The following is an 11,769-nucleotide window of genomic DNA, read 5'->3' as shown; positions in this document are numbered from 1 at the left end:
CCATTCTTTTTGGCCCTTGAAGACTAACTCTTCTGTAATTCAACCCCTCCCATCTTCCACCCCCATCACTGACCTTCCTTATGACCTTTTGTCTTACCCGCCACTTGCTCAACACCTACAACATTTCTAACTTTTTCCAGTTCCAGTCAAAGGTCACAGACCTAAAACATTAGCTCTTATTTCTCTCCACAGATGCTGTCATAACCTGTTGAGTATTTCCAGCATTTTCTGTTTCTTAGGATATACTCTGAATTAGTTTTAAAAAATGTAAAGTGATATATAAAATATTCAACATTTTATTCAAAAAAGATGGCATTTTCTATTATAAAAAGTGTAAATCACAAATGATTTTCCTTATTACACATGTATCGTTCTCTCTGCTTAAAACAGGCATTTTACATTAAATGAGCTAGAACAAATACTAGCCAGAGTGATAGCCAAACACAGTGGAATTTTTCTAGCTTAGCTTAGTTTTCTTCACCTCAGGTTCTTCAATAGTGCTATTTTTCAGCGATGAATTTCTTGGAACACTGACTCCAGGAATCTGTCACAAGCAACAAATAAATAAAACAAATTTTCAAAACTTGTATACTGAGGCCTTTCAAAAGAAGGATGGGTTCTCAACAAAGGAAGTATAAATTCCCCTCATCTGATTGTGAAATGCATCATTTGCATTGCCTTGAAGCAAAATTGCTAATTGGTGGAAGACAAAGTTTTAATTATCTCTAAAAAGGCCATCTGTTGTAAACAAATATATGGGAGTAATTTAGGGTTTAATGAGAAGGAAATATTAAACTACCAATAAACTGATCAACCTGAGGCATAAATAGCATAACAGTATGGTTTATAAAGAACACGATAAATATGAAACCTGTTGTATAGTGTAATGAATAATGGTGTGAATTGTATATTCTGACTAGCAAGCACACCAACTGAAACCAAAAGTAAAATACAAACTTCATTTGAATGCTCTCCAAAGCATCAACAAAGCCCGATTCATCACCACAACATTGCTACTTGTCAATACATCAGGCAAATGAAGGGCCAAGGTTGTAAGGATTTCAGTTACAAAAAAAGGAAAATTACTCTTTGGATACCAATCTTTTAACAAGGTGACTGATTACCTGATGCTTAGGTAGAGAATTAGCAAGAAGTGACACTGATCATCCTCGTGTTTTTAATCCTCCAGGGATAGACCTTGGTGAATTGATATGGCTCCCTCCTCCTTCACAGGAAATGAGGGAGGAGTATAAAACCTGGCATATTGTCCTGACACAGAACACTTTGAGAAGAGCTGAGTAAAGAGCTTTTTACATTCACCTACATTTCTATAATGTTCTTCATATACAGAATCTTGCTTCAAAAAAATTCGACGTCAGAAAAAATGAAAACTAAAGAACCAAAAGTTTTCAGGAAGGAGCAGTGTACAAACATGGCTGAAGAGAAGTCTCTTTTTACCTAACTGGGGGATTCAGAGTCTGGGCACTGAATTAAAGTTACAGTGCTCCTTTCTCAGGGAGGAAATAGGAAATCTAGATTATTTGATATGGGTATTGCAATTTAAAAATGACAAGCTCTAATATAAACATTCAAAATAAGCATGTGTGTCAAACAGTTTAAACATCAAACAACCAGACATCTAAATGGGAAAGTTTAAAGAAAACAATTCTTACCACTGGCTCAACCAGTGCCATTCTAATCTTCTGGTGCTGGACATTTGTTGCATCCAACATGATTGTCACGGTTACCTTGTCAAACATGTTGAACACTGTGCTTTCTACTGTTAATGATGGGATCTGGAAGAGTAATAATAAAGATATTGTCTGTATTTTCTAAATCTACACGCACAACTCAATTTACCATCTAGGAACATCCCAAATACTGCGCACGCAACTGGATGTTATTTTTTTTCACAATTTTTGATTAAAAATTAAACAATATTTTCTCTTTTTTAACATTTTAAGTTAGTGAGGTTCTCTCATATCTGGGTGAAAGTTCTAGTCTCCAATCCAATATTGTCGTCTTCCTGCTTGCATCTCCATTTGCTCCAATGGCAGCCTACTGTCTTAAAATTTTTTTTGCATAAGGACTACAAAATTGGAGACAAGTCCAACCATATCCCTGGAAGCAAAAAGGGTGACTATGAAATTACATGAGGGCAAAGAATAAAAAGAAGTATCTCAAATATTGTGCCAAAGTAAAATATAATTAGTTCTAAAAAGAATGGAAAGAGAGCTCTGTACCTCTTCATTGTAGTGCAGTTTTGGGGATTGTTTGCCTTTCTCTTCAAATAAGACAGTGCCCTCCAAACCAAACTTCGGAATAAGCACCACAATGGCATTCTTTTTCACAAACAGAATATAACCAACTTCATCAACAATTCCTTTGTTTTTAAAGAATAACTGTAATAACATTGGACAGAAAGAATTTAAAACCTTATGGCAAACACACAAAGTAATTCTGAATAAACAAGCTGACTTGGTATATTAACTGAATGTTCAATACAAAAATCAAATTGTTGCTTCAAAAAGGTTGAAAAAGCTTCGGGACATTTTGACTGTGTCTGTACATAGCTATAACATGCCAATCCAATATAAGCTCTTTGATGGACAAGTTCCACAAATCTCTAATTTAAACTACAAGGGCCTAAAGCTTCATTTGCGTAGTTATATCACAGTTTTATGATGATTTAGGAGGGGTTGGAAGGAAAGTTGGCTACAACAAAAAAGTATTTAACACATACTTTATTTAGCCTGGCAGTAAAAAATCTTCCTAACCAATAATCAGCAGCAAACCTACAATCATTGAAGTGAACATCTAAATTTGGAAACAGAGCCATTTCCACTAAGTCAAGCTTTTATGCAGTATGAAATAATAAGTGAATTATTTATGAATAAATGTTTTGCTGTTTACCTGAGTATGAAATGCCACAGAAGCCCGTTGGGAATACTGTGCCATTTTGTGACGATAATTGAGGTTATTACACAGAGCCTGTTGTTTGTGCTTGTCCATGATATCCGGGTAGGTAACATCAGCATTGATTGCCACAGCCAACAAACGATGTACTATTACATCAGAATATCTACAAAAAGGCAAAACAGTAATCACAAGTGACTAAATGATCAAATAATATCTATTACAATACAGGTCAAAAAAAAATCCAAAAGGGTTAGTGATGCTTCCAATATCACAGTATTGATATAAAACACATTGTGAGATTAAAACAAGACTAGAATTATACAGGGATAATTTTAAAAATATATGGCATTTGCTCAAGATGTTCTGAGAAAATATACTGGATATTTGATCAGATCATGTAAAAGGATTCAAATTATTTTTGAACTTAATAATAGCAAATTAAATGCATTAAAAACTTACTCTGGCTGCCAATAATGCTTATTTAGTTTTAAAAAACAGAAATTATCATACATCCCTGTGGTCTACACTAATTAAATCAATTTAGGAAAAAAAACATACTGCCGTTATAAGAGACTTGTACATGAAACTCCATTTTAATACATAAAAATTTCTCGCACAGTCAACTGTTACTTATTTTAGGCTATAGAAAACACCTATGCATTAGCAATGAAACCAACCTTCATCCAGGCAGACTGAGGTCATATGGACATTCATTTTATTTGTGTGCTAAAGACTTAAAAAAAAACACTTGATTCAAGATTCACACCTTCTGATTGGTGATGTGAAATGAGTATAGATAGGTGAAGCCAGGCCAAAGTGATGAAAATCAGTATCCATTCCTGAGCAAAAGTAGACAGCCTGCATCATACAACGTGTTGTCAGGATTCGAAAGAGTGTATTCAAATATGGGGAGTCAGGAACTTCAGCTTTATCCAGAGAGTCTGCCAGGGCTTTGGCTGAATCAGTCCGAATCTCTAAGTTCTGAGAGGAACAAGAAACAAATCAAGCACCACTGTATTTTTTAATCTTCAGTTAGTTAAAAGGAATTAACTTTACGCCTTATTACAATTTTTACTTTATGCATCAGTACAATGTCCACATAGCAAATTAACATTTACCTTCCAGTTGTATGCTTTGTAGAATTTCAGTTAGCAGACCTCTTTCTAACTATTTTGTACAAAATAGGTTGCAAGTATTTGTGAATGGCTAGGACTCCTGCTCTGGTGACCTACCCATCTCAATCAACAGATTTGTGAACTATTTTAAAAGGCATTGTGAAAATTACACCAATTTTTTTTTAATAATACCTCTAATCATTCAAACTTTGCGCGGCGTTGTTTCTCTACTGTTGTTTCTACTAGAAACAGCAGAATCCATAAAATAAGAACACTTAAAAAGTCCGCCCTCCATATCTTCACAGCATTTACTAAAGGTTAACAACACACAAAACAACAATGTCAAAAATGATATCAGATTTATACAGGATATCACCACAGACTAAATTATGTACTATTTCACTCAAAGAGCAAACAGACTTGATGCAATTGAAGTAGCATTTTTACATAATTTATTCAGATTAGCTCTAATAAGTCAACATCCCACACCATCACCTTATTTGAATCTTGGGCAATTAAGAGAACATTGCAACCAAAACACTTTTGTAAAGTGTGGTTTATTTACTCACCTTGGATTTTGCTGCTTTGACAAGGATGTCATAGTTTGATGGTGGAGGCGCTGGATGCTTTCTGAGGAGTGCACACTCTGAAAACTCTTCGTAAATTTTCTGTGCAACCGAGATGTTGGCCAGCAACATGAACTCTTCTACCATTGAATTAGTTTCTCTGTAAATGAAGTTAGAAAAATGTTAATAAATGCTTTAACAAGGTGGTTTAAATGTCAATGGTAGGTATTTATCTAATAAGTGATACAAATTGGTCTGGATGAATGGAGCTCCAATAACACTCAAGAAGTGCGACATCATCCAGGACAACTGGCACTCCCTCCACCACCAACTCACCATGGATGCAGCATATACCATCTACAATATACAGTGCAGCAACTTACCAAGGTTTCTTTGGCAGCACCTTCCAAACCCACAACCTCTACTACCTAGAAGGACACGGGAATACAACGAGCTGCAAGTTCCCCTCCATGTCACACACCACCCTGACTTCGAACTATATCACTGTTCCTTCATTGCTACTGGATCAAAATTCCAGAACCCCCCACCTAATGGGACTGTGGCTGCACCTACACTAAACAGACAGCAGCAGTTCAAGGAGAGCTCATCACCACCTTCTCAAGGGTAATTAAGGATTGGCGATAAATTCCAGCCTTGCCAGTAATAGCGAAATCCCATGAGCAAGCAAACAAAAAAACTAGTTCTTCTCAAAACAGGTGCCATATTTTCAATTTCAATATTTTTGGCTAAATGGTGTGGCTTTCCTTTCACTTTCTTGCAACATACAGAGTTATACAATCAAATGATTGAAATGTGCGTAAACTGAGGAGAGAGCTTTCAGAAGTGGTGTTCCAAAAAACTAGAATTACAACACCTGAATTGAAAACAATGGATGGGGTATTGCTCAGACAGACTACTGTAGATTATTCTATAGGGAGGCCAGAGGATAAGAACAAGGAGCCATTAAAAGGTATTTATTACTACAGGAAAATATTCCAGTTACTGAGAGCAGGTGGATCCAGCCCCACGTTTTCAGAAGATGCAAAAAAAATTGCTAGTGTAAGATCTTGCATAAAGCTTAAAAATTTCAGACCTAAGGACTCAATAGGTTTACCCTGTGAGTAACTGCGCCATTAGTCTTCTAAGATCCGAGGTACAAACCTTAGTCTGTATACTAAGCTAGCCTGATCTAACCCAGAGTGCCTGCAGAGTTGCTCCAAACAATTTTAGCACCTCAGGTTAGGAAGGGAATAAAAAACAATTGCCGAGGGTTCTCAATGAAATCATCTTTTTTCATAACTCTAAGTTGATAGTGGTGTCCAAACTGTGCAAGACACTATATCATGTCAAACTACTACTAACGTATGTCACATCATTATAATGGGAAATATTGGGAACCCCAGAGTCATGTTTGGCATTTTAAATGCTTTTGATTTTGCACCCAGAATAAGTATTGGCCATTAATTGCCACATGGATACAAATATAAAACAAACAATAAAAAAGGGGGCTAAAGAATGGATGTTTAACTGCTAGACTTGTATTAAAATATCACTGAAGTACGAAAGGTCTGCACTAGAGTCTTTTGAATTATACCAAAACGATAGTGATATAAGCTCAGCCATATAAGACGAGTTTTTTTTACAAACTGAATTATTCAACTAGTTGTGGCTTAAAGTTACAAAAAAATTCATTTAAAAAAATTTGCATTTATGCAGCACCTTTCACAACCTCAGGAGATAACAAAGCACTTCACAGGCAATGAAGTACTTTGAAGAGTAGTCGCTGCTGTAATACAGGAAACACATGAGCCAAATTGCATGCAGAAAACTCCCACAAACAGCAATGTGATAAAGGTCAGATAATCTTTTTATTGTGATATTGATTGGGGGATAAATTTTGGCTGGGATACTCCAGATAATTTCCTTTCTGTCCTTCAAATTAACGTCATGGGATCTTTTTCGCCCACCTGAGACTGATGGCAGGCCTCGGTTTAATGTCTTCTTTGAAAGACAGCACTTCCAACAATTCAATGAACCTTACATATTGCACTGGGAATGTCAGCCTAGATTTTTGTGCTCAAGTCCAGGAGTAACTCTTGAATCTAAAACATTCTGACTCAAATAATAAATTAAGAATCCATATAAGCACAATAATACTGAAATGTTAAAAAGAATAAACATGTAGCGAAAGAGGAAACAGTCCAAGTACTGAATGTTTTTTTTACTTATAAAAACACAGGTTATAATCAAAATTTTAGTGCCTGTCATACAGAGTACAGGGACAAAAACAAGTTCAATTCACATTATGGTTTGAAAATTAATTTTAGCACTTCATTAGAAATCAGGTACTGTAATCACTAAATAAATTGCTCTGGTGCCTCATTTCTCAAAATTAACTGTCTAAAAATAAATAAAATAAATAATACAATTCTATTTTTATCTGTACCTTTACAGGTTGATTAACATTAACCCATTACAATATTGGAGCAAATCAGTTTATTAAATGAAATTCGCTGATTTTCAAAGCTACCCAATATTCAAATTCTGTAGCACCTACTTTAATTCTTTGGTTTGCAGATCGATAGGATCATGGGTCTCGCTGTCTATGTGAAACCGCACTTCAGGAGAAGACAGTGTTAGAGCACTGAAAACAAAAACATCCTTCAATTAAACAGCATTCAGATTCTCCTAGCAACTAAGGCTCAAGGTCTGAGACAGAATAGAGTATCCAGCAATGAGTGAATTATCCGGTTAGCCTCATTAACGCTCAATATCCTATCTGAAATAGCCCTATCATTTTCTGCACTATGCAGGTGCTGTTTTTCTGCCCATAGGCTAAAGAGGTCTGGCCTCAAAATGCACTGGGCCTCCCACCTGGATTATAAGGCAAACTGCTGGCATGTTCTGCTGCTTTCACTTGGGAGACAAATCTATACCTTTATGTCCAAGAGACATTAATGAGATCAGAATGGATTCTTTTTAAAATTCACTAATACCGAGTCAGACTTGCCAAAACTTTTAACACAAGTTGTAGATTTCAAGTTAATTTAACACTGTTCAGTTCGGTCGCGGGGTCGTGAGGACTCGAAACGTCAACTCTTTTCTTCTCCGCCGATGCTGCCAGACCTGCTGAGTTTTTCCAGGTAATTCTGTTTTAATTTAACACTGTGCCCTGGTGCTAGGCTAAGCTTGAATTTGAATAGCTTTTGCTTAACGTGATCAGAAAATTATGTATACCTTTCTAAAAAAAATACTAATCATCTGTTTTTAAATAGTGCTTGTTGCAGAATCAATTTGGTCAGAACACTGGGACAATGCCCTGCTTTTCTTTGAATGGTGCCACAACACGTTTTACAACATATGAGAAGGCAGACAATAGTTTCAGTTATATGCCTAATGGAATGTACTGCACTGGAGTATCATCTTTGAGTTTGTCCTCAATCCCGGTGTGGGGCTTGAACCTTCGACCTTCTGACTCAAGCGAAAGTCAATAATCGAAACAATCCTGGATTATAGATTCCATTTTAGGAAGAAAGGCGTGTTTTGTTTACATTTGAAAGAAAAGCTAAAAATCTCACCCAATGTCAATCCTCTTCCTTTTCAGAATCTTTGCCAGCTTATTTAGACTGCGAAGTCCTAATGTAACCTCATCATTCATGTTCTCATCATCGATTCTCATCTGTGCTTCAGCATATGTGAGTGATGCCTGTTACACAAATGTGCAAGCCCAAAAGTTAATAGATATAAGTACGAATGTCAAATTTGTACATAATTGCATCTCACGCTCTCCAGAATTCAGCCTTAGGATTCAGAATGAAATTACAATGATATAACTAGCTAACCTAACTGCCAATGGCCTACTCTCAATGAAAATCAATTCTTTCTTTAGTCTGCTTGGGCATGTTACATCTTGCTTTAACATTCAGGAGCTAAGATTATCAGACGTTAAATTTCAAACCGCATTAGAACTGTGTTAATAGTTTTTGTTGCTGACATTTTTTTATTAAGCAGGATAATACTTTAACAATATTAGATTCTACCATGATAAAACTTGTATTCGAATACTCAAATGACAGCATTCCTATGCCATGCTCAACGTTCACAGCTTGCTCTCTACTTAACACACATAAAAACTGTCAGCAAATAAACAACTGGCTATTGTGTCTGAATACATAATACAACAAAGGATACTGAGGTTTAATAGGATAATACTACGGATTACTGTACATATTGAACACAACAATAGGTACCAAGGAATGGTTATGAGGCTGTAATCTAAAATTTGAACCTGAAAGATTATCAGCAGTTCACTATTATCATCTGCACTGCAAGATTAGTTTTGTACCATGTACCTAAAAAGGGGCTTTTAAAAATACATATACATTATAGACACCACAGTTATTTAGATCACTTTTGGTTCTGGAAGCAGCTTTTCTCAGAATCCAGAGCTATCAATAGCAACACTAAACGAGCAACATACTGAATAAAGGATATATCATGATTGTGATGTTACAATTGCAAACTTATCCAGCAATAACTGCCAGTTGATCATTTTACATTTTTTTTGGATAGTATATATTACATAGTGCCTCATAAATCAAGACACCCAGGTCAGGTACTGGCATAAAGATTTCAATAAAAGACAATGAATTATGTGTGCAATGGCATAACCCAAATATCTAGGGTTGGATGCCATGGAAAGTTGTGTAAAGATAAAATTTGCATAACAGATTTTTCAGCTGTTAAAAAGGAAGCTTTTAAATATTAAAGTAGAATAGATTCAAAATGATTCCTTTGTTCATACAAATTTATTCCAGGGGAAATGGAATACGAGCTGATATTTCAAGGATGTGACTAATGAAATTGTTTTTGTTACATTATATTTTAAATAAAGCTTTGTGGTCACCCCTCAACATTCTCTTTTACTTCTTATTATCTGCCCTGCTCTGTGTCTCCAGCCATTCCACCAAAATATTAAACAGCCACATCAGGGAAAGTGAAAGACATTCCTGGCTCAAGGCATAAAAATATTACTTTACCTTAGAGTTAATAATACTTTTTGTAAACATAGTATGTAGGATTTCAGCATTGTGTGTCATTTCCCAAATGCAAGAAAATGCAAACCTATAAAATAATTGAACATAAGTTGTGACTGTCAAAATCTTCAAGTTAAAAAAAGGAATTGATTTATCAAATTACTATAAATTTAATCTGTTGTTGCCCTTAGTTTTAGGTCTGAAGGAGGTGGCAACTTCTTCCCAGGTATTTGACAACTTCACTGTGTAGTGAAGTCGTGAATGTTAAATATCATTTAATTTACGCACTGTAAGCAGGTGGGTGGGGTGGAAGAAGAAAGGAAGGACAAAGACTTGCTGTTTGATCAGTGCTTCTCAATGCTATAGTTAAAATCAAGAAACATGCAAGTATGAATATAGGACATGCACAGAAAAATAAATTACCTTTCCACGTTGGATCTTAAGGAGCAAAGATTAGAGCTGAGTAGTTCTGGAACCATGTCAATTCTCTATTGCAAATCAAAAACATCAGTATTATTGTTATCACATCGTCTCTTTTATTGTCTTATAACTACATAACTCAAAACTGATACAATTATGCCTGCATTGTCATATTCAACATTTATAAAATAATTATTGTTCTGCACAAACCAAGTCCAATTAAAAACAGTGTGTTTCAAAATTACTTTGTTTAAAATTAGAATTGTAAGAGCCTTACCTTGTCGCAAAGATATACTGTGGTCCCTCGATTTGCTGACTCCTGATCTAGGGCATTACCAGGTCGGATGAAATGGCTTACATCAGCTATATGTACTCCAACCTGTTTTGAACATTCACAGATAATATTAATCTTAAAGTGTTCAGACAATATCTAAAATTAGATTGAAATTAAGGAATAAATCAAAATTATCATTTTTAATCACACAAAGGATTGGAGTGCTGAAGACATACGACCTCTGAATGTTGCCAGAATTAGAAAATGTTATGCTTCAGTTTGCCACACCAACATGTTGTAAACATAAAATAGATTAGCTGGTCATAGAAGAATGCAAAATTATCTGGAGCATTAAGAAACCTATTAACCATCAAGGAGTCCAGCTGCTTTCCCACATTGATCAGTAAATTATTTTGCTACATCTTACTATTCCAAAGTTATTCTATTATCAGAGGTAGAAGCAAATAAAATTCAATCACACCAAGTTTTCTGATTTGTTGACTGTTTAAACTTCCCAATTTGACAAATTATTCCAATTTAACATTAATGTGATCGACAATACAAGAACAAGCTACTTCATTTGCCAGTTGTGACAAAGCGGGGGGTGATGCAAAGAAATTTTATTCCACACATATCAGCTTTATTGCATCAACTAGGTAAGTTCCGAAGGTAAGTCAACGGATGTGTTTTTGTTGGGGGGGGGGGGTCAATTAGGGCAGGTACCCAGCCCACCACCCTCCCACCCATCCCTGAGCTCAACCCCATAACACCCCGATTTCAGTGCCTCCCGCCCCAAGATATTAACTCCAATCCACCCCCCACTCCTTCCTACCCACCTGCTCTCCAAAACCCAAATCCCCATTCCCCTCCCCTTCCCTAAGCTGGCCAAACACTCACTGCCAATACCACGGACTTACCTTACTCCAGGATCCATTGGGCCACCTTCTTGGGCTTTTTACAGCACTTTTTCCGGCAGTACCCACTACTGAGCTCTTGGCAGGACTGTTGGAGCTGCCAGCCAATTGGGAAGTGAGGAGCAGAAGTCCCACTGTGAGCGAATTTAGCCCTCCCACAGCATATTATGGCTTCCACAGAGTGGTTGGGTAGGGGGGGGGGGGGTTTGTTGGGGTGCTTGTGAGCTATCCACCTCCCCACCCCCACCACCGGTAAAATGCAGCCCACTGTTTCACAACAGGGGAATTTTGTCTTGTAGTGCACAACTTAAAGGGAAACCAACGTACTTTGATTGAATTCATATTTTTATCACATGACATCCATAGTATTTTAAAATCGTCTTTCAGGGATGGAGTTTCATGAAACTGTCCATTTTCCTCATCCAATATAAATCTTCAGGCTTTACTGCTGACCCATTCTTGCTCTTTCATCCTAACTCCTAACTAATCTTCTGTAGCACCAAACTGATAAGCTACAATGGAAGG

At 36.3% G+C, this 11,769-nt stretch overlaps 1 protein-coding gene across 1 annotated transcript in view; it reads right to left on the bottom strand.

The window, feature by feature from the left end:
• Positions 1 to 280: 280 nt before the first annotated feature.
• The window catches only part of dis3 (DIS3 exosome endoribonuclease and 3'-5' exoribonuclease), a 34,720-nt gene continuing 23,231 nt past the window's right edge, over positions 281 to 11,769 (bottom strand). The window contains exons 12-22 of the mRNA XM_041199368.1: positions 10,334 to 10,435; positions 10,060 to 10,124; positions 9,640 to 9,724; positions 8,179 to 8,306; positions 7,158 to 7,244; positions 4,604 to 4,760; positions 3,686 to 3,900; positions 2,914 to 3,082; positions 2,244 to 2,402; positions 1,674 to 1,796; positions 281 to 544 (exon numbers count right to left, since the gene is read on the bottom strand). Of these exons, the coding sequence (XP_041055302.1) occupies positions 458 to 544; positions 1,674 to 1,796; positions 2,244 to 2,402; positions 2,914 to 3,082; positions 3,686 to 3,900; positions 4,604 to 4,760; positions 7,158 to 7,244; positions 8,179 to 8,306; positions 9,640 to 9,724; positions 10,060 to 10,124; positions 10,334 to 10,435 (1,377 nt within the window). The 3' untranslated portion in view covers positions 281 to 457. The remainder of the gene's footprint in view (positions 545 to 1,673; positions 1,797 to 2,243; positions 2,403 to 2,913; positions 3,083 to 3,685; positions 3,901 to 4,603; positions 4,761 to 7,157; positions 7,245 to 8,178; positions 8,307 to 9,639; positions 9,725 to 10,059; positions 10,125 to 10,333; positions 10,436 to 11,769) is intronic.

This window comes from Carcharodon carcharias, chromosome 11 (assembly GCF_017639515.1).
Source record: "Carcharodon carcharias isolate sCarCar2 chromosome 11, sCarCar2.pri, whole genome shotgun sequence".
Lineage (NCBI taxonomy): Eukaryota > Metazoa > Chordata > Chondrichthyes > Lamniformes > Lamnidae > Carcharodon > Carcharodon carcharias.
The sequence above is the reverse complement of the archived record's forward strand: the minus strand, read 5'-3'. Positions and strand labels throughout refer to the sequence as shown.